General features: G+C 37.5%; 1 protein-coding gene across 9 annotated transcripts in view; it reads left to right on the plus strand.

Annotated features, from left to right (window-relative positions):
• NR1H4 (nuclear receptor subfamily 1 group H member 4) overlaps window positions 1-23,398 on the plus strand; it is a 62,834-nt gene that overhangs the window by 11,426 nt on the left and 28,010 nt on the right. For 6 of the 9 annotated variants that reach the window (XM_016120309.2, XM_016120289.2, XM_016120320.2 and 3 more), the window contains 2 exons: window positions 553-689; window positions 15,885-16,250. In XM_016120309.2, the coding sequence (XP_015975795.1) occupies window positions 611-689; window positions 15,885-16,250 (445 nt within the window). In that variant the 5' untranslated portion in view covers window positions 553-610. The other 3 variants (XM_016120254.2, XM_016120260.2, XM_036237341.1) reach the window with 2 other exon arrangements.

Here is a 23,398-nt window from a genome sequence, read left to right on the forward strand (position 1 = left end):
CAAACCCCTGAAATTTCCTCTAAAAGGCAAAAATAAAGATCACAGGGGAATTCTTTCTGAATTTTTGATTTGCTGACATAATGCCTAATCAATTCAAGAAAATTCCAGCTGCAAGTGGTCTTAAATCACTTTCATGTCTTTGTAAAGACCTGTTCAACTATAGAATAAAATTTAAGATACAAGACTATTGATTCATCTCATTTAAAATCAAGTCCTTATTATTTGTTTATTTTTCTACATGTAAAAGAAATAAAGACAACCAAAACGTCATCATGTCTTGCCCAAACCTTCCAAGTATTGAAATTTAAATGAAAACAGTGTTTTCCCAGATAAATGAGAAAGTATCTCTTTTGAAAGCACATATCCTGGATACTTGTAAGTCCAAATGAGATGCAAAAATGATAAATAGATACGTATAGATACATACAGAAAAGCTTTGGCAAAATGTTTACAAACGGAGCCATTTGCTGTTTTGCAAACTAGCTTGCCTTCTCCTACCCTGTCTTTCTTAACCATCTCCCTGCAAACTCTATTTACTTATTTGTCTTTCAGGGTTTTTTTCTGAAGACCACCACAACAAAAGTGCATTCTCGAATAAAAAAAAGTTTGGATGGGATCAAAAATGAATCTCATTGAACACTCCCACCTACCTGCCACGGATGAATTTTCTCTTTCCGACAATTTATTTGGTGAGTCGTCAAGTTCATTTAACTATAAGTAAACTATAATTTGGAAATGTATGAGGAAAAAGCCTAAACAATGACTGCAACAGAGTTCAGAAAACATTTTTGTTCCAAGTACTGAATAAATGTTGGCTACTAGGCAAGATTAAAGGTAGGTCAAACCTTGGATTCATTAAACCTGATGGTCTTTTTTGTCGATGAAGACAGCAATCCTCAGCTTTGAGAGTTGTCCAAGGCCATGAGGCTAGATTACTGACAGAGCTGGGGGTAGAAGTGGATTCCTGCTCTAAGGCTAATTCTAATTTTGTTATAGCATGTGCTAAAGTAAGAAATCATGATTCTTATGGTTTAATAGGATACCTATTAAAGGCTGAGGTTACTTAGGTCATAGCTCAGCAGTGGGTTTTCTATCTATCAGGCTTCTGGTGCTGGGGAATATATGGCAGTGTCAGGATTAGTCATTTAAACTGGATTGAGGACAAATTTCACTAAATTGTTTTCAGTAGATCTTTAACTAGATGATACCATAAAATGATATCTTGCTCTACTTTATGCATTTATGAAAAGACACCTCATTATAAAGAGCTAAACTGGGAACATGAGCAAAGAGTCAGCAGGGGTAAATTTTGGGTGCGGCAGGGAAGCTTTGTGCCACTCTTAAAATAATTCCTTTCTGCAGAGTAGCCCTGCTGGGAGGCTTGGATGCTCCTAGTTTTTCACTCTACATTAACAGTGGTAGACGATGATAGTGAAAATGCTTGAAACCACAAAATTCAATGTTTGAAGGCACAGTCCCTTATTTGGTTGCAGACATCCTTGGGAGATATTAATTGATAGCTTATGAGATTATCTACCAGTTATTAGCACTTTAGTGTGTAATGATTTATTAGATCATTTACAAAGAGAGGTCATTATTTGTGTTACTTATTTACATGTCTACCTGCACCCATACAATATAAGAGCATTTAAGGGCAGTGATGATATTTTATTAATCCTAGTATACACTTGATAAAGAGGAATCAAATCATAAATAATAGAAGGGAAGGAGAAAAGAGGTTTAGGAAAACAGGAGATGATTATCAGTAACTCTCAGAGAAACCAAAGGCAGCAGTAATTATTTATGAAATACCATAATACTTGCTGCATCTTATTTCTTCCATTTGGCTTTTCTTCCTCATGTGGATGCATTCAAAGCCAACAGGTTCTACCTCTATGTCCAGCTACTTGACCATTTGCTTCTGGCCTACCCTTTTACAAGTCCTAAAAATAATCAGTGTATAGACATCTTTATAATTTTTGCCCTACCAATCAGAATGCACAGGATGATTTATAGGTACATATCATAGACTAAGGAAAATTCCACATTAGATTATTTTTTTCACATAAAAATGACATTTTCTGCTCTGAAGTTTCACCATTCCATATTAAGATCTCCTTGCAAGCACATCAAGTCGAAGGCTGACCTCAGCAGCCATGAGGTGAAAAGACATGAGTAGATAAACAGTTGCGAAGGTGCTGTCAAGTTAGAAGCACCTGGAAGTGATGGCTGAGGAAGCACCGTGACTCACGCTTTCAGTGTTGCTTTTCCCTCATCTCTCCCTTGCTGGACCACATTCGTATCCAGTTTCCTAACACTTCATTTAAGGTGTCTGAGAAGATGTAGCACGAGATGCACAAGTTACAATGCATAGCTGTTATTCCTGGCTGGAGCAGCTTCCTCAAATCTTCATCAGATCCCCTCTCCTGATAAACTAATCTTAACCCTCTGTGAGCCCTGGGAATCCTTTTCCCCATTAAATTCTAGATTCAGGTCTAAGCATTTTTTCCACATTTCTTTCCTCCAGGGCCTTGGTCTCATTCCACTCAGTATACCTGAGTTAGAGGTATGTCAGAGGAGGACATTTTGGTTTCTTTCTTCCTCTTATTCATCTTCTTTTGTGTTCTAATGACACTAATGAATTCTAAGAATCTCCCACCCTAAGTGTAGGGTGCAGGGTACCAGGGAAAAGACTGTGGCCCATGGATGAGTAATCCATAGTGCCTAAATTACTATTCATGGATCTTGAGATATGCCAGAGATTCAGAAGTGTTAACTAGCCAGAGAGCTGGGCTCAACTAGTCAGAGTGGGACTCTTTTTTGATGGTGTAATTGTGTAATTGAAAACATCACTTATGTTGTCACAAGAAGGACGAGTGAAGTCTATGGTACAGCACATAAATAGCTATCATTTCTTCCATCAAACTATATGCTGGACATTGTAATAAAGCGGGGGTTAAGGTAGGCAAGCTCCTAGTGGAGGGTGGACTCACAGGAATCATGCAAATAAATAAATAGTAACAGGTAGTGGTAAGTGCTATAAAAACAATAAACCAGTGTGGTGTCATGGTAACTGGAAGAATGGAGCTACTCTCTGACCGGTGTGGTCAGAGAAGGGCTCTGGGGAGTTAACAATGAGCTGAGATTGGAAGATGAGCCAAGGAGAACGTTCTAGGTGGAGGAAATAGCAAGTGCAAAGGCCCAAAGTTTAGAATGGACTTGGAAGGGCCTTGTTCTTTCATTTTTGTTTAGGGCAATTGAAAGAGTCTAGAGAATCGACTCTGGAACCTGCATTTCCATCAACTACCATGTATAAAAGGAGATTATTAGACTTGGACCTCTAGAACCCCTGTCCAGAACTTGAGTCCTCAAATCGCTGTCGCTGTTGTATCAAGAAGAAGTGGTGACTTGGACTCAGGGGTACTCACCTGACACACAGCATGACTTTTAAGGTGGCCCTGGGCATATTTACTATAAAACCATCATGAAATCCCAACATTAAGACGCTAAGAAGGTGATGTGAAGATTATTCAACAAATACTAATGACCACTCATGAATGGGCGCTGGAGACACTAACAGCCTATCGAGTGAGGCCTTTCAGCTTCTCCTAGAGCCGGTTGTGAACCTCTCACTTTCCAAAGACTTTGTTTAAGGTGAAGGGGAAACATCTTCACCCATAGAAATGGTTACCCTGAAAAGCAGAGCCTGAGGTCAGGTCTTGTGTGCAGGCAGTTTGTGTGAGAGGTATTCCCAGAGAGCAGAACAAAAGACTGGGGCAGGGAAGGAAGGAAAAGCATCATGAGATGAGTTAAGAGAGTCACTGCCATGGGGAAGGGGAGCTCGATCCCACTGGCAATAGCACTGAAAATTGTCTATGGCAGGACCGAGGACTGAGACAGTTACTAACCAACCTCTGGCTCCTGTTGGCTGAGGGTCACCCCTGGAGGCATTATCCTTCTTGCACTTCTGGGTTGTGCTTTTGCTACTCCCAGTGGAATCAGGCAAAGTGGTCTCTGGCGGTACTGGCGAAGTTCTGGGCAGAAAGCAAAAGGACATGTGGTGTGTTCTTGAAAAGGCAGGCTGTCAACATGAGGTAAGTCTGAGCTCATATATGATCATCTGCTTCAGTTACAGATGAAACAAATGGTATGACAAAGGATGTGACCCCCAGAGGCATCTGTCATGCAGGATAAATATGATTTCCCTTGACCCCAAATCAGTTGGAATACTCAGAGGAAGGCTAAGATTTGGTGCAGGTGGGGGCAGATTTGTTCTGCAGTTCTGTTTTCTTAGGCTGGTCTTTGCAGAAAAGAAAGAAAGAAGCTTGGACAGAATGGAATCGTAAAAATGGGGCTAGAGTCACCTCATGAGGTCCTTTAATTTATCCTGCTGCCATACACCCCTGGCAAATCCGGATGTAAATCTAGCTCATCAGTAACTCAATCTACACACAAGACTCAGAATGGAAGGACATGGTGACCTAACAGAGATACATCTCCTTTGGGAGATCCCGAAAGCCAGGAAACTTGGTCAAAGATTAATTTAGTGGATTAAGAAAGCCTTCTCTGATGGATGAGGTAGGCAGGATCTTGATGCAATTAACACATAATAAAAAGCAATCATGACAAAGTCCACAGCTTCCCATGGTTTGATATAGTGAATAGGGCAGGAGGTGGCATGTTTATTAAAATCTATGTGTTCTTTTAGCAGATTGTTGTTTAAGAATTCAAAAAATTAGAGAATTTCAGGTAAATAAAAAAGCATTCTAATAGCATGAAATAAGCAAGAAAAGGCAGTCCTATGCTCTCTTACCTAATGCTCCTAGTTGCATGAGCCCGGTTGCCTTAGCTCAGTAATACTGGGAAAAGTTTACTGAATGTGAGTGGAAATAAGCAATGAATTGAAAGAAATAAAGTCTCAGAGGCAACTGAGACTCTCTGAACTTTAGTTTTCTCCTCCATATAATGGAAATAATAATGGTAATCACTTCACAGCTTTTTAGGAGGACTGAATGTCTGTGCAGAAAAGTATTCTGTAAACTTCAAGGCATCATTAAACAGTATAATTAGCCCAGAGCTTGATATATAGTTATTCTTATTTAAATTGTTGAAGTGATAAACACTCTACTCATGAAAGGAAGTTCTGTTTATCTTAACATTGTTGAGTGCAAAGAGTTTCTAAGGAGCCAACAAAAACCAACAGTATGGAAATAAATTTCTGGGTGCCCCAAGGAAGGAAGCACATGTTCTATCTCATTTCGGCATTCCAGTATTGCTAGCATCAGCTATTAAGTCCACGTCTTCATATTATTTTTATTATTGTATCTAACAGCCTTTCTAAAGCCTCATTCTAAACGAGGCCCAGTAAGTGGCAGGAAGCATATCCCATGTAATCCCATTCGATCATATTCTAGTTATTTTTCATTACTTTATGCTTCTGTCAGCTCTTTATGCCTGTTTTTTTTCTGAGTAGCTTTATTTTTATTGGAGTCTGGTTTTTGCCTATGCCTTTTGCTTAAATTAGAATCTTTCTGGTATTCCAGAATCAGCCAGATGTTTTAAAATACAATTAAAGGTCTTGAGATGCGGTTTTGTGGAATATTTCTGACATTTCATTTCAGGCAGTTTTCCACCTCACTTGAATTTAACTGAAGTGGATGTAGTTTCTGAGCTGATGGGTGAATCAAAGCCGAAAGTTTCCAGGAGATGCAAAGATACCCTTGGCTTGAACAAAATGGAATTTACTTTAGTGGAATTTAATATTTTGTCACTACCGTTTCTCATCTATACCTCTCCCACGAATTTAAGCAGTCTATGAGATTTGTATTAATTCACATGGCTTTGGTTTTTGCTCTCCAAAGAATCTCAGATCTGATACTCTTATTAGTGGAATTAAAAATGAGAGAAAGAAAAGAAATATCAAAAGGATCTTCCACTATTATAAAATAGATTACTGCCTTTTTAAGATAGGGAATGCATAGTTTAGAAAAGGCATACGATGAGTCAAAAAAATGATAGACAAGTTGGCCAGCTGGTGGCCAAAGCCATGGCTGTCCAGGGTCTGGCTCTCAACCTTGTGGGCTAAGAAACAGATCTCAAGGGCAACTCATAATAACCAAGCTGAGAAAGGTTGACTATAAAAGTCAGTTTAAAAATTTATTTATAATGATAGATAGAATTGTAATAATGATAACAGCTATGATTTCTTAAGAAAGAGTGCTTTCTACATGTCAGGAATCATGCTAAGTACATTTTAGATGTGTTAGCACACAGACTTTCTGCATTCAATCCCATCTCTACCATTTACTGGTAGGTGGTTTCAGGCAAATTCCTTAACTTGGTGCAAGTTACTTTTCTTATTTAATAAAGTTCTCAGAAGAATGCCTGGTATATCATAAGTGCTCTATAACTATTTGCCATTAATAGCAATTTTCATGACACCCCTATCAGGTAGATATCATTACTATTTCTCTTTTACCAATGAGAAAATGGAGATTTTTCTGAAGGAATGAGAATTGAATGATTAGGGATCCAGGCTAAGAGAAACTCCTGTTAAAGAAAGTCTTTCCAATGAGATTGTATCACATCAAGTCTGTTGACCATCTTGTCCAAAGGAGAGTTCTCAGATGTTGACCATCTTGTCCAAAGGAGAGTTCTCAGAAAAGCACTGCTAACATTTGCTCTGGGAGTTCCCTTTTTCCATGACTTCAAAAGCGATGCCCTATTTGTCATGATTAGCACATCATTCACATTGCTCCAAAGTACCAACTACAGCAGTGCTCTCCAATAGAACTTTCTGCAATGACAAAAGTATTCTAGATGTCCAATGTAGTAGCCACTATACACATGTGACTATTGAACACTTAAAATGTGACTAGTGTAACTGAGGAATTGATTCTGATTTTATTTAACTTAATTTAAATTTAAGTAGCCATATATGGCTAGTGGGTACTGTTTCAGATGGCACAGACTTGTGGGGAAACAATGTATTTGTAGAATGAATGAATGAATGAATGAATAGCATGAGGCACTTGGTCATCACTGAGAGAAAAGCAAAGGGATCTCATCAGTCTTAGCATAAGAACTTTTTGTATGAATTTCACTCAGCAATGAGAGTTTTTTAGATCAGGTAAAGTATCCTGATCATTTCCTTTTTAGTATAGAAGTTTCTGAGGGCAACAGAGGGGCCCATTTGTTTGGCCAGTGAAAAACTCAGCATAAAATTCTTGAAATAGAAACTTCAGAGGTTGTTTGTCCTGGTTCCTATCCTTTGCATAGTTCTTTTATCTAAGATGCTTTCAAGGCAAGGAAAGGAGAATGAGGGCAGGGTTGAGAACAGCTTTGCAAATGGTAGCCCTTGGTTGAACAATCCAAACTGGAGCACACCCATGGATCATTACTCTTTTCTGCTTTCTTGGCAATTAGGGCAAGTGTGCTTTAGCTTTTCAGCCATGGGCTTTGAGTCAGAAGACCTTGGTTAAAGCCCTAGCTTTATCCTTTAATAACTGGGTGACTTTACACAAATCACTTAAGTTCACTGAGTTGCTTGTCTGAATCTGTAAACTATGGTAGAAGATAGTGGGCATCATAAATGATACTGTCCTCAAAGAGTGCAAGTAAGGACAAGATGAGGTAATTCATGGGAAACCACTTTGTAAATTTATAAATGCTGTAGAAACATCTTAGCAATGATTATTGCATTTATATAGATTACATTCGCCTTTTAAAACTGCTTTCATATTTATTATGTCATTTTATCATCACAACAGGTCTATGAGGGAAGTAGGGCAGGAATTATCTATGTTTTACCATCTGTCGACATAGACAAAAGCTACCTGCAGAAGCCGAGAGATTGGCCTGGGGTTCTATAGGGCACCTGGTTACATTATGCGCGAGCTCAACTCGGGACATACCAAGTTCTGTTCTAAAGCCCTCTCTTCACAAAAATAACCAACTCTCACAAGCTTGATATCCACAAGTTATACTGCAGAAATGATTTCTACTCAATAAGCAAGCCACCCTACATGAGTCCAAAGTCAAATAATCATAACATCAATATAATGATGATGGGTAGTCACCTGCTGTGCCAACATTTTACAAATCTTGCTTTATTTAATCCTCGTAATAATTCTATGAGGTTGTGTGATTATCAGCCCCATTTTATAGATGAGGAAATTGAGGGATAAAGTGATTCCAGGATTTTTTCATGGTCCATGGTGCTAGAGAGTGGCAAGGGGGACTGAATGTACTAGTTTGGTAAGACTGCTGTAATGGAGTTCCACAGACTGGAATTGTTTCACCATACTGGAGGCCAGAAGTCCAAAGTCAAGGTGTTGGCAGGGTTGGTTCCTCCTGAAGGCTATGAGCAAAGGACCTGTTCCTGGCCTTGGAGAGCCTTGGAGAACATCTTTTCCCTGTGTCTCTTCCCACTGTTTCCCGTCTGTGTCCAAATTTCCCATTTGTATAAGGACACCAGCCATACGGGATTAGGAATCAACTTAGTGACCTCCTTTTAACTTGGCTCTCTCTATAGAGACCCTATCTCTGAATAATGTCACATGAGGAGGTACTGGAGTTAGAATGTCTACATACTAATTTTGGGAGGGGATGCAATACCACCCATAACACAATATAAACCCAGATTGATTGGCCTCACACTGTTAAGCATTGTGATTTAATGCATCCTAATGTTACAAAACTATACTATTCTATAGCTTTTTAATAAGAACAAATATCAAGACCTAGAGCATGGTGCCTGAACCCATGAATCCACTTTTAGAGCCACTGAACAGAAAACTACCCTCTAAAAGTTCTTAAAATAGAAAGTGCTCCCCCAAAATGTTTATCTAAGAAACTGGTTTCCAGCTTACTAGGTAATTTGGCATCGAAGACTTTTCTCATAAACATTTACAAATATTCTGCCCCGTAATGAAGTTAATCAGTAAGCCACACAACCTCTGGCCTCTGTCACTCCTTACCTAGTCTCATTTTCAGTTGCTGGGAATAAGCTAAGAATGGTAATGCAGTTTCAGGAGTTAGAAAATCCAGTTCAAAATAGTCTTTGCCACGGCTGCACATCACCAGGATTCATCATGGAGATGATGAGCATGAAGCCTGCCAAAGGTAGGATACTGTGTGCAGGTGCTCTTGGTTGAGCTTTTGCAACTAGACTGAGGAAATGTAGGGGACTTTTGCTTGAGATGGTAGCAAAGATAGCTCAGTCAGAACCAGAAGACTGGAGTGAGAAGTAGGGGTAGGGTGAATTTTAGGGTTCTAAGTAGGTGAGCATCTCATTGAGATTAAATTTAAGTATGTTTTCCCTAAAATTCTTCATTGGATATTGTGTAAAATTAGCACTATTCTTTCAAGTGAATTACTAGGAAGTTCTAACATTAATGCCTGTGGATACTTGAAATGACATTTTAAAGTATAGTATTTAATGCCGTGTTTTAAAAATGGCAAGCCTCAGATCCCAGTGGGACCTGTTTTGTGGCTTGTGACCAGCATTAAAAACTAGAATAGCATAGAAAAATAGAATAGAACTAGAGGATAGAAATAAAGTAGAATAGAAACATCAGTGTACACCTCAAGAAGTAAAGATAAATGTTATTTCACAGAAATTTTGTTTCGATCACTTATACATATGTATAAGTGTATACAGGGGTCATGATGCAAGAAGTGTTTCAAACTGTGATAAGAAAAATAAAGAGAGATTGAGAAACACTTATTTTCTGAACTAGGTTCACAGCAGATTTCTTCTAATAGTCTGTGGAAAATCAGGTGAGTAAAGAATTCAGCGTTAGGCCTCAGCTATGTGTTGTCTCTGGAATAAAATATAGATTATAATTAAAGCATATATTATAAGTAAAACATACATTATAGTTAAGACAGTATGATGTATATTGCCTGTTTTATTATTTTTCTCAAAACAGTATGTTACCTTTTAAATTTTCAGTTAAAGAAAAACTCTAATCATTTTTATAATAATTATAATTTTGAATATATTTTTGTTCACAGGTTTGGCAACATACTTCTTTGTTTAAATGCGGTGATTACAAGTGACTGACACTGTATTTAGAAATGGAAATTAGTTAGAAGGCTGGGGAAGCAAATTTTCCATCATTTTAATTTAACATTTATTAAACATTTACACTGTGTCAGGATTCAGATATGGTGCCAGGAATGAAAAAAGAGTAGAGTAGAATAGAATAGAATAGAATAGAATAGAATAGAATAGAATAGAATAGAATAGAATAGAATAACAAAACAGAATTCTCTAAAAAGTTCACAGACTAACCGCAACAGTAGCAAAAATATATTGAACATTTGTTTATGCTGTGTCAGGCACTATGCAGTTTACATTTTGTCTTAGTTTATCTTTATCGTAACTTCTCACTATATTATATTATTCTATTTTTATAGAGGATGGAACAGAAGCTTAAAGAAGTTCCATGTCCTTCTTAAGTTTATACATTTAGCAAGTTGTGGGTGAATTGAATCCAGATTTGTCTATGAAGTAGGGCCCTCATAACCAGTATGTCATTCTGCTTCAAGTTTAGCAGGGAAGATAAGCCTATAAACAAACAAAAATGATTGTAATGTGTAGTAGAGGTATGTATAGAGAGTAGGAGATATGAGTTCTACCTAGGGGAGATGGAACAGGCCTTACAGAGATGGTGACAAGTTGAGGAGAGGCGTGAATATCACAAGGGCTTGGCACCGGGAACAGCAAACAATTTCACAAATGAAGCTGTATCATCTAGCTAAGAAACCATTAGGAAATAAAGGAAGGCAGAGAAGACAATTTTTCATTCATGAAACATTTCAACAAACGTTCATGAAATATTTAGCGTGGTCAGTATTGTGCCAAGGATGAAAAACTGTATAAAACCCGGACCCTTTATCAGGCTCAGTAGAAACTGCGAGATCATGGGAAAGTGCCATTGTTATTACGTGAACCTGATTCCCCTGTTTGGATATAAAGTGATTCTGATCACAGACTGTACTGTTTAATATGGTACTCATTAGCCATATGTAACTATTTAAATTTTTATTTAATTTATTTAAAATTAAATAAAATGAAAAATTCATTTTTTCATTATCACTAGTCATGTTTCAAATTTTCAATATTCCATATTAGTGGCTAATATGTTGGTAGGGTTAGAACACTTCTATCACCTCTGAAATTTCCCTTAGATGGTATGCCTTTCGAGAAACTGTTAAATGCTAGAGACCCTCTACCCAGAATTTTACTTTCGTGTGCAGAGGATCTCAGACTCCCCTGGAATCCATTCCAGTATTCTCATTTAAAAACTCTTCCCTAAACTCTCATAGTGAATTTCCTGTCATAAGAGAATCCAAATACTTCCACTCCTTGATAGACGGATTCCAGAAAAACACTCACAAATCCAAACATATATATATGTATATATGCAAATGTATTTCCCTTTAAATTATATCAAAGTAGAAATAAATTTTCTTTTTCAGAAAGTATACTCTACAGTTGACTTACCTCTGCCCCCTCTGCATCTCATGCTCTATTAAAAAATTCTGTATTTGTTTACTTGGTTTTACCTTAGCCTTTGACATCTCTTTCTACACAAACTAATCCCTGCCCCCATACACACACACAAGAGAAAGGCTGTGGCCTTTCTATCTGTTTTATTCACCATTTTATCCTCAAAGCCTAGCACAGTATCTAGAAAAGAGTAAGTGTTTAATATATATAAGTAAAAAAGTATCCTATCATTTATATCATCAAAACATACTTGTAAGTATTAATAACTAATAATGAACTATCAACTAACTCTCATTAGAATCAGGATATCGCTAGGTTCTTCAGGAAACAGACGTATCTTTTTATGGCCCTCAACTTCTCAAAACCTTTTTTCAATGACTGTATTTTATACTCAGAACTACCTTATGAGGTAGCAAGGCTGGGTGTTAATAATCCCATTTTACAGAAGAAATTGAAACAGAAAAATGTTAGGCAGTCATTCAAGATCTCACAGTCAGTTCATGGTAGAAATTGTTCTAGTCTCGCCATTTTGGAATATGTCAGCCATTCTGGTTTTGAGGTTATAAGTTTCCTGTGTATTTATTGCCTCTACTTTGTAGAGATTTGGTGGGGATGCTGTAAAATACTAGATGTGGATATGCTTTTGAAATAGAGGTGTTATTTTTTAGTATTGTTTACTGATCTCATATTCTTACCATGCTTTGTTATTTTCATGTAATAGAATCGATGTCTTTGCAAAAGTTTTTGTTTTAACAAAGATGATTCCAGAGAGTGATATGATGTTGATACCATGATCTGACTTGGGACTCCATTATATCTGTCAATTACTAAAAGATTTATTTTGTTGAAATAATGCTCAGAGACCTTGGAATTGTCATGTAAAGAAAAAAATATTATACATTTCTTTGGATTCTACAGAATCCAAATGATCATGAATTGACCTCAGGCAAGTTGCTCAGCCTTTTTGGACATGCAGGTGGAGAGGAGCCGGGGCTGAGAGTAGGGATGAGGAGTTCAGTGGGGCAAGATGGGTCGGAAGATAAAATCTAGGTATGCGTGCAAGTGACACTAATGTTTTAAATCTTTTTAGTTATTTTCAGTTCTATTCACTCCAGAGATTTTAGTCATAGTTGTGAAATAGATCAGGATTTTACTTATACCCTTTTTTTTCCTGTAGTAATTCCACACTTTTAGATTCTCGCATTTTGTGGTCATTAGACAAATCTTTTTTGTCTGCCAGATATTCTGATTCAGGGCTGGTTTTATGTGGATAAGTCAAGCATGAAAAAGAGGAAATTGATATTTGCACAGATATTATATACTTTGTATTCTGTCAATCATTTCCTGGGTCATTGTGGAAAGTGTTCTCTTCAACAAACACTAAATATGCATATACTCCACTCTGCCATTATCACAAAGCCCTAAATTCTAATGCTCATAGACTATTAGTCATATACTTATAGACATTTTCAATATAAATAACTATGAGATCATCCAGCATGGAGTCTTCTCTTTACAGATGAGCAGAGGTTGACCCAGAATGGGTAGGTAAGTATCAATTAACTAGATTCAGGGCCAGGATTCCCGGGGTTTTAGAGTCAGGGACAGTTTCCCAAGATAAACTATACTTCAAGAGAAATTTAGAGTTAAGTGGATCTTAGTGAGAAGAGCTGACAGAGGGGTTGGCCATGTTGAGGAAAATTCCGGGCTCAAGAAATCACATGTCAAGGAAAGTCCTACGTCTGGCAGCAGCAAGGAACATTTAAGAAACAAACAAGTCAGAGCATGGAAAATGGCTGGAAAAGAAAGAAAGGAAGGAAGGAAGGGAGAGAGGGAGGAAGGGAGGGAGGGAGAAAAGGAGGGAGAGAGAAAGGGAGGAAGGGTAGGGTCATGCAGAGCCCTGCAGGCCTAGTTATATCTGCAAGTGGAGGCACTGAAGGGACTAAGGAACTCAACTACAGAGAGAGGAAGAGAAAGGCTTTACTATTTTAAAGACTTTGCTATATGATGCTTCAAAGCATTACACATCTGAAATGATCCCAGAGAGGAACATTTCAGCACATGGGCTTTGAAGTCAGACTCCCCAAAGTTCAAATTTTAGCTACTTAGGTTGTTAGGATTAAAGCTGCCTAACTTCTATATGCCTCGGGCTACTTATTTGTAAGTGGGGATAATAATGTTACTTAACTCCTAGGGTTTTGTGGGATGGAATATACAAGTGTCTGGCATTAAGAAGAACTCCAGTAAAGAGTTCATTATTATAGTTTTCTAACAATAATAGTAATATAGTATCAGTAATCTTTCGAGCACTGCAAAGAGCATTCTATATGTTTAGATTTATAGATCCACAACCACAAATTGACAAAGTTTAAAACTCTGAAAATAAAGTATCTTTTTAAAAGTTTGGCACAAGTTTCTTGGTGGCAAAACCTGACCCGAATGAATGCAAGGATATTTATGGCCTTTAGTTATTCCTCTTAGTGTGAATATTTATACATTACATTATAGAAAATATTGCTGTTGGGTTCTGGATTCTGTCCCAGACAATACTGGGAGAAATAGTACGGTTTTCTATTCTAAAATCTAAACAACTCTACATTTCAAAACACAAGTGATCCCAAGGTGAGGATCAGATGAGGATCAGATGAGGATCTGTGGCTCTGTATTATTTCTTTTGATCTTCATCCCAAGCTTGCTGCTGTAAAAACTAGGGTTATCAGTATTTTAATTTGCTCAAAGTTTCATTGTTCGTAAGAGGTGGGGTTTGGCTTTTAGTGTAGGGTTGCCTGACTATGCTCTGAAGAATCAGACATATTTGTATACTTCTCTATATCTTATTTATGTCTATGAACTTTTTGGGGTGTTTCATATAATTTAAAAACTACTATTTTCTAAAGAGCCATAATTTATGTTTCTAGGAAACAATCATTTTCACAACCTGATAGTTTTCTATTACCTAGAGGTTATATTGATGAAGGGCTCATTTCATAATAATATTAGGAATAATAATTATTACTATTTTGATGGCAGCTATAATTTATCTAGCACTTTACGTGTGTGCACATTTAGCAAAGTGTTTGCATTTGCATCCATTATCTCATTAATTCCTTACAACAACCTAATGAGGTAGGTATTATACCCTGTTTTGTGAAGAGAAAACTAGGCCTTAAAACTGTTAATAGCCAACATGCATAGATAATAAGTAATGGAGCTGAGATTTGAACCCAGGTAGACTAATTTCAGGCACTACATTTTTAAAAAACTTCTCTATTATAATGATTAAAATAATATATATACATGGCAAAAACTACAAACAATAAAAAGGTTGTGCAATCTCCAACCACAGAAAACAATGCAACTATCTCATATTCTACAGTCACCATCATTCAATTCCTTTTGTATTGTGCAAAAAAATGCTGTGTGCATGTGTGTGCACATGTGTGCACACACAAATATGCAGTTTTTCTAATCACAAATATATACATTATTCTAACTTAGTTTTTTAAAATAATACCACATTGTAGAAACCTTTCCATATAAGCACATATAGATCTAAATTATTGTTTCACATCTGCAGAACATTTCAGTGTACGGACATAATATAATTTATTTAACCAGACTCTTATTGATGGATATTTAAATTGTTTTCAATTTACAGTTCTTACAAATGTTGCTGCAAATGAACATCTTTACACAAACATTTTCATACAGATGTAAACACACCTTTAAAATAAATTTTCTAGCAGTGGATTTAGGGTTCAAAGAATATCTGAATTTTAAATGCTGAAAAATATTGACAAATTGCCTTCCAAGAATTTTGCTTTCCCGAGGGTGTGTACTGTCAAACTTTTTTAACCTTAAACATTTAAGGATGAAAATGCTAATATTTTCTATTGCAGTTTTAATTTAACTTTAATAATTGGCAGGATGAGCACATTTTTGTATGTTTATAACACACCTATGTTTGTATTTTTAAAAACTGTCCAGTCATGTCCTTTATTCCTTTTTCCATGGAATGTTGAATATTTTCCATGTTGAATCTTTTTCAACATACTTTTTCATTTCTTTTTCTTTTTTTTTAACCTTCCTGTTTTCCTTTTTTCCCATATTGTTATCACTGGTTTGCAAGAGCTCTTCACATATTAATGATATGACTATTTCGCCTGTTCTTTCTGTTGTAGATATTTTTCTGAGCTTTTAATTTAGTCATTAAATCTTTTATGTAGGCTTTTTTATGTTAAAAAAATGTTAATTCTTATATAGTTAAACATTTCAGTCTTAGGGCCCACATTTCTGACCATATGCTAAAACTGCCTCTCTAATTTATGATGATGTTAATTCCGGTTTTGTTGTCACCTTTGTTCAGGTGTACTAACGGAACAAGCAGCAGGTCCTCTGGGACAAAACCTAGAAGTGGAATCGTACTCACAATATAACAACGTTCAGTTTCCTCAAGTTCAACCACAGATTTCCTCATCATCCTATTATCCCAACCTGGGTTTCTATCCCCAACAGCCTGAAGAATGGTACTCTCCGGGAATATATGAACTCAGGCGAATGCCAGCTGAGACTCTCTACCAGGGAGTGACTGAGGTAGCGGAGATTCCTGTAACAAAGAAGGCCCGAGTGGGAGTATCTGCAGGGAGAATAAAAGGGGATGAGCTATGTGTCGTTTGCGGAGACAGAGCATCTGGATACCATTATAACGCACTGACCTGCGAGGGTTGCAAAGGTAAGCATCTTTTGGTTGGCGATTTTTCTCTTTGTTAAGGTTTCGCTACCTTGGTTGTTGAAATCCCTCAGAATGGAATCTTCCCTTTTTCCAGATAACTTCCCATTTTCTCCTTCTCTGCCTCTACCTCTTCCTGTCTCTTCACCTTTGTTGGGATGTCATAGACCTCTAGGAAATGCTAGATAGAATATTTAATTTAGATATAAGTAACCTTTTTTCTATTTAGAACCTTACACACAGTTAAAAGAAATTTATGATGTGGGGTTTTTTTTTTTTTTTTTGAATTTTTTTAGTTTTTAAAGAAAAAACTTGAACTTATATCTTTTTTCAATTAAGATCAAGGAGATAAGACTTTATAAAAAAGATATTTAAAAATACATTTTCACTTACTATAGTTAATTGAGAAACAGAGGAAAAAATCAAAGGGAAAGAAAGAAAAAAGTAATAATAGCTTATATTCAACAAATATTTCATTTAATGAGAACATGGATCTATGAGAGATGCTGTGTGAGAACAATGAAATTGCAATCCATTTAGAATGGATAAAATACAACACATGAAATATGACAATGACTTCATATAAAGTCCTATATGATTACTTTCCCAGTAGAGGCACAGATAATAAGTTCATAAAATTTCAAAAAAAAAATGATGGAGTGGACTAGTAGGTTAACCTATTTATCTTTGTATTTCTTCATTCAACAAATATTTATGGAATGCCTACCGTGTGTGTTAGGCACTCTGCTAACTTCTACGGCTGAATAAGAACTGCCCTTGGGCAGAATCCGTTGAATGGTATGCCAAATTCGGGTTTCCAGATGCCAAAGATTGCCATAAAAATAAACAGTCACATAAGAATGGCTCGAGGATGTTTCAAACCTTTGTAAGTGCAAATGATCAGATTATGTAAAACTACACTAGTCACCTCTTAGAAACTTGGTGCAATTTCATTAGATTTTTTAAAACTTAAGTAGTGTTTATGCTCAAAATTTAAAAATTAAAACAGATCTAGAAAGAAAATTTAAAAGAGCTCATTTATGGCCTACACAATATCCTTATTCTTTTTGTGGAGAGTCAAATTTTTACAGGTAAAAAAAATAACTTATAAATTCTTTGAGGGAATAGATTATGTCTTTTTTTTAGCTCTATGGCTCCCCCATAGAATCCCACACAGTGCCTGGAACATAGTAATTATAGAATGAATGTTTTTTGAATGGCATAATGAAAATCCATGTTCATCATTGGTAGTTGGTATATATAACTCTACTTTGTAAAAACATATTCACAATCTTTTACAATATTTAATTCTTTCATACCTCCAAATGATAAAAGTAAATATTATACTTCAACTTCCATATTTGGTGATAATTTTTTCTTGAGGCAGAGTTATGGAGGTGGAAATCTGCTTATGTGACAATTAAGAAAAGGGTTCAGATAAAGCAGAGAGGGATTGTTAATTGGTTAGAAAAACAAAACAGTTTAAAAATGACCAGCTTGAAAGTTGGATTAAAATAAAAAATAAAATTCTACATGGAGTTTTGAAAAGTAAACTGCTGATCTACATAAAAGAAAAAGAGCTTTCTAGTAGCTCTAGTCAAAAACTGGCTGTTACTCTGAATCCACAGTTTATAATTTTTTAATTATTTCAAGTCTTTTTGTCTTGTTTTTTGACCTAGTTTGTAAATTTTACAAGTAAACAAATATCTATAGTTCACCTTGCCCCTTCTGTTGCTGTGATTAGATGAAAGAGAAAGTTAGACCCAGGTTTCTGAAACACAATGCTATTGACATTTGGGGCCAGATAACTTTGTTATAGGGGCATGTCTTACATACATTGTGAGTTGTTTAGCAGCATCCCTGGCTTCTACTTAACTAAATGCCATAACCAGCCCTCTAGTTGTGACAACCAAACATTGCAGCAGACATTGCTAATTGTCCCCTGTGGAGCAAAATTTCCCCATTAGGAGCCACTGGTAAAGACTATTCAGTTAAAATACTATTATAACATAGAGGTTCTCAAACTTAAGTTATATACGGAGCTTTCTCAAAGTGGGCCATGTTTCTAATGTTGATTCAGACTGCTTTTATTAAATTCTTACACTATTTTTTTTTAAGTAAAATTTATTGGGGTGACATCAGTTAATACAATTAGATGTTTCAAGCGTACAGTGTAATAATACATCAACAAAAGAAAAATGAGTTTATAAAATTAAATACAAACAAATATGTAAAACCGACAAAATAATAGACTTTAGATTATGTGGTTTTGTTGCTCAAAATGTGTCTAAGGCATAGTTTCTTTGGGGTTTGGTATGCCTATACCTCATGTTGTATGAAGCCTCAGTTCTCCACTGTTTTTTTCTGATCAAGCAATTTGTTCATCTAAACTTTCTTTCACCTAGCTCCATTTGGCCATCCCCGAACTGAGTAAATCTTATGCATATTAAGTTTATCTCTGCCACTTTTTCATAGCTTTGACAAATAAATTGTACTGCTTCTGTTAATGAGATCATGGAAACAAACAAAACCGAGGGCATTTAGTTTGAATGGCAGTATACAATGGTCACAGAGATGATCCAGAGAATGCTATTATTAATTTTTAAATACGTCCATAAAATAAAAAAAAATATAAAAATAAATTTAATACGTGCGAAGGACTTAGAAAGAATCTGGTACATAGTCAAAACGCAATAGTTGCCTATCATTAATGTTATGGTCATAGAATCTCTTAACATAGAGTTTTGTGGCAGTGTGACTATCTTCCGTTTGTCTTGATAAATGTTGATGCCCAACTCATTATCAGTTGTTTGGCAAGAATTATTCTATTTTATACTGACTTATTTCCAAAAGCTTCTCTAAGTTATCTGTGTAGGCCAGTGCTACTTCAGGTGTGGTCCCTGGTCCAGAAGTATCAGTTTAGCTTCTCTTGGGGAGTTGCAGGAAATGCAAATTTAAGGACCCTTACCCTAGACCTACTGAATCAGAATGTATGAGTTTGGGTCCCAAGAACCTGTGATTTAGCAAGCGCTCCTTGCAAAAGTTTGAGAACTACTGGTGTAAATCATGTCTAGACGGCACTGGAGGCGACTCATCTGGCTAAGCAGCTTGGTTGTGCATTGTGACTGTGAAATTCTCAAGGGTTGGGAGGCTGTTTTCCATTAGGTCGTCAAAAGCAAAGTTCAGTAGATAAAAATGTAGACTAGAAGCCTAGACTAGAAACACACAAATTGTGTCTAATCTAAGTCATGTTTCCTGCTTGGAGAGAAATAAAAAGGAACGTGCATGGTTTATTCTGAAAATCTGATTCAAAAGAAGAGTCCCATTAATACTTTTAAACCTACAAATTTTGGTGCCAATGACATCCAGAGTTACATTTTCTCAGGTTCTACAGAAACTTTGGCCGTGGGTGTTACCGTGCTTACTTTAAAGCTGAGAAATAAGAATATTGTTTTAAACGGAAGCTGAGATTGGAGGCCAGTGCTAATAGCTTATATGATGTATTTACTCCACTTCAGTAGTAAACTTATTAATTCTCATACCTTATCCCATTTTATAGATGAAAAAAATGAAGCATAAGAGATTAATCATCTTACTCAAGGCTTCACAGCTAATAAGGGGTAGAGCTTCAAATCTACAGCTTATAAACCTAGCTCCAGAGTCTCTATTATTAACCACTAGCTTACCACTAAGTGATCATTCTACTCTTTAAGCTATTTACTCAAGGCTAATATTGACTAATTTGGTAGCCAAACGAAGACAATCGATTGCTCATTGAGATGTTGACGTATTGGTTTGTGCAAACCAAGGGAATAAACCCCTACAGCCAGTAACCTGGATAGGCTCATCTCCTTAGCTATGAAGGCTGTAGTGAAACCTGGGCCTCCTGGGAAGAATTCGGGGGGCTTGGCAGGGTGAAATGAGACCAGTGCGCCACAGATGACTCTAAAAGACACCGACTTTAAAGGCAGGCAGGGAAAAGGAGGGCTGTAAAGGATATAAAACAGAAATCAGAGGTAGGAGGCTACTAGGGAAGTGCAAGGTCACAGGAGATAAGGGGACAGAAAAATGGTCCAAAGGGAGCCGATGTCTGGGGGAGTTCAGGAAAGAAAAGCTGGCTCCAAAAGTAGATGTTTTTAAGAGCGAGATAGGCAGAACTTTTTCATTGATTTTGATTTAAGACTTTGCCCGCATCGTGGCAGAAAGGGCCCAGAGTGCAAGGGAGGGGATGAGATGGAGCCAAACAGAGCCCATGTTCTGCACCAGGAGCTGGCAACTTTTTTCCCTCTAAAGAGACAGATAAATATTTTAGGCTTTGCACAGTAGTGGTCTCTTGCAATTATATGACTTGGCAGCACAGCCATGCAAAGAAGGGGCATGGCTATGGCTTTACTTAGCCTCAAAAATAGGCAGGAAAATTAAAAAAAAAAAAAAAAAGTAAGTAGCTGAATTTGGCCCAATGGCCCAGCTATAGTTTTCTGACCCTTGTTTTAGATACTTGAGAGTCAAAATTAACTGGAAGCTGTGTAATGTACACTGGGCCCATGCATGAGAAATAAAAACTTATTCTGTGTAAGGGGATTTGATTCAACTTCAAGCCTTGGTGGAAACTTTATTTCAATCAATTCAGAATTATTCTACTCTCCTCCCCAACAAAACTGCACAACAAGCAACCTTTTTTCTGGGGTTTCGTCTAGGTTTCAGGATTATGTGCCTTGTGGAGGGACTGGGCACTGGGAGTGGGGCTCTTGTTCTCAGTCCAACATCTGTTGGGGGTTGTTCTAGCTGGTTTTCGGTCACTAATGGGAAAGGTCTCTGAGGCTCCATCCTGGGGTTCTTGGCACACTCCTACTTCCTGTCTGGCCCACTTCCTTCCTGGAAGCTCGGGCGGGTGGGTTCCTGATGCTTCCCCAATGGTGTGCTGGGATGCCTGGCTGGCCAGAAAAACCGTGCAGCCATTTCATCTGCTCCTATGCCATTCGGGGTGCTGGGAGGGTAAAGGAGCAAGTTCTATGCTGAGCCTCGAGGAGGATGCGTAGAGCCACCCTGCAGAACAGCTACCAGGACAAGTTGATATTCAAGAAGATGGGGAATCAGAAAGCTACCACAAGAACTGTTGGCTCCAAGAAGTGCCACCTTAGCTGCCATCTAAGAATCAGAAAGCTGCCTTCACCACAATTACTGGCTCCAGAGTCATGGCTCGCCTGCTAACTTTGTACATACAAATAATGAATGTCCTGTGTCTTGCCTCTCGATGCCCTCGAAGCTAACAACTGGAAACCAAGATGCTGCCACAGCAAAACACCACAATCCTCTTGCCAGCATCAAGAACAGAAGCAGCAGAAGTACAGCTCTTGCTTCATTTCTACATTCCAAATGTTTTACAAAGGTATCTGTTTGGCAGAGCTTAAAATTACATCCGCAATGTTAGCTGCAAGAGAGTCTGGGAAAGATTGGGTTCAACTTCCTGGTCTTCATAGTAGAGGATGCACACCAAAGGGAAGTACAGTGGATGTCTAGCTAGCCAATTTTTAGATTGCAAAATATTGAACTTCTCTGATCCTCCAATCTACAAAATAAGGATAATATCCCTTTCACAGGGTATTACTGAAGATTAAATTAGATTTTTATATATAAAGATCCTGGCAGCTCTCTTGCTTTAGGATTCACTGCAAGTTTGTCAGACCTATGATGCATGCACATGCACGCGCGCGCGCACACACACACACACACACACACAATTTTTTTAACTTAAAACAAAGATTATGGTTAAACTTCTGGTTTTCATTGGTCTCTATTAGAAATGGCTTTTCTATTTTATTTCTTGTAGACATTTATGGTATTGATGAGAGAAATTTTGATTTTTTAAAATCACTGCAGAACACAAGCATAATGCAAAGTGACAATGACTGCCATTTGCTCATTAGATTAAATCAAGAGCTTCCTTTCCCCCTCAGTTATCAGTGGAGCATATGGAAATGCGCTGACGTCTGAATGAATTTTGATTCAAACTTCAAACCTCAACTAACAAAACTTATCTGCATCTGACTGGAAATTTCAAATGGTCGCATTTCTGAATAGGTCAGTGTCAGTCACATTCTTATCCAGGCCAGGAGAATCTACACCTTTCAGTAAGAGAATGGTAGAATTCTAAAAAAAAACATTTTATGATGAAATGGGTGACCTATTGTTGTTTTGAACATTTTTTATAGAAGATAGTGAACCAGCATTTTAATTAGTTCTGAAATTTTAGAAAATAGTACAGAATTATTGAAACTTTTCTAGTGTATCAAACAGTGTTTTCAATGGGTCCTTCGTTTATGGTCCGGGCTAAGGTGCAGTGACTCACAAACTTCCTAAAATTGTTTGATTTTGACACATGATTTTATAAAATTTAATAATGGTCTTAATGATCTCTATAGGTTAAATTATCTTAGAGTATGATGCAAAGGGAGCAGTTTAAACTGTTTCAGTGCACTGGAAAGCTTTTGTAGTGTGTTATAAAAATCATGGGAACAGGGGAAGAACCAATACGGAGTAGACAATAGAGGCTCTGTTCATCCCTCTGGGGACCAAATCAAAGTTGTGATGGAAACAGGGAGCAGCAGCAAGGAAAAATAGCATGGGATCTTGATGAACAAGCCATACAGCTAGGTAGAAATCCAAGAAATCACCCTGCAATGGCAGAAGGTAGGACGGGGCGAGGACGCGGGGCTGCCAGTTGGAGCCGCTAAGTGAGACGGAGCTGTGGCAGCAGCAGACGCCTCTTAAAGGGGCTGCGTCTGTGAGTGGATTTTCGCGGTGACAGATCTGCTTGCTCTGAGCACCAGTGCCCAATTGGCTGCATGCAGGGGGCACAAGGGACTTACAGGGAGATATTGTTGGTGTGAGAGTTTAGGCAAGACTTACTCAGTACAGAAGTGCTGGCGGTATCCATTGTTCCCTTTTAAGCCCTACCCCCTCCAAGTGCACAGACACAGCACCACAATAGCTATGACATCATCAAACTGGATAACAGAGGTTGCTCTGCCCAGAGGATTCCCTGAAACCCCACCTCCCTAAACTCGCAGCCACACCCAAGCCATAGGTATATCCTCAGCAAGTCAGGTGCTCCTTGCTGAGCAGCGCCTAGACTCACCCCGGAGGCAGCT

Source organism: Rousettus aegyptiacus, unplaced genomic scaffold (assembly GCF_014176215.1).
Source record: "Rousettus aegyptiacus isolate mRouAeg1 unplaced genomic scaffold, mRouAeg1.p scaffold_m13_p_2, whole genome shotgun sequence".
In the NCBI taxonomy this organism is placed as follows: domain Eukaryota; kingdom Metazoa; phylum Chordata; class Mammalia; order Chiroptera; family Pteropodidae; genus Rousettus; species Rousettus aegyptiacus.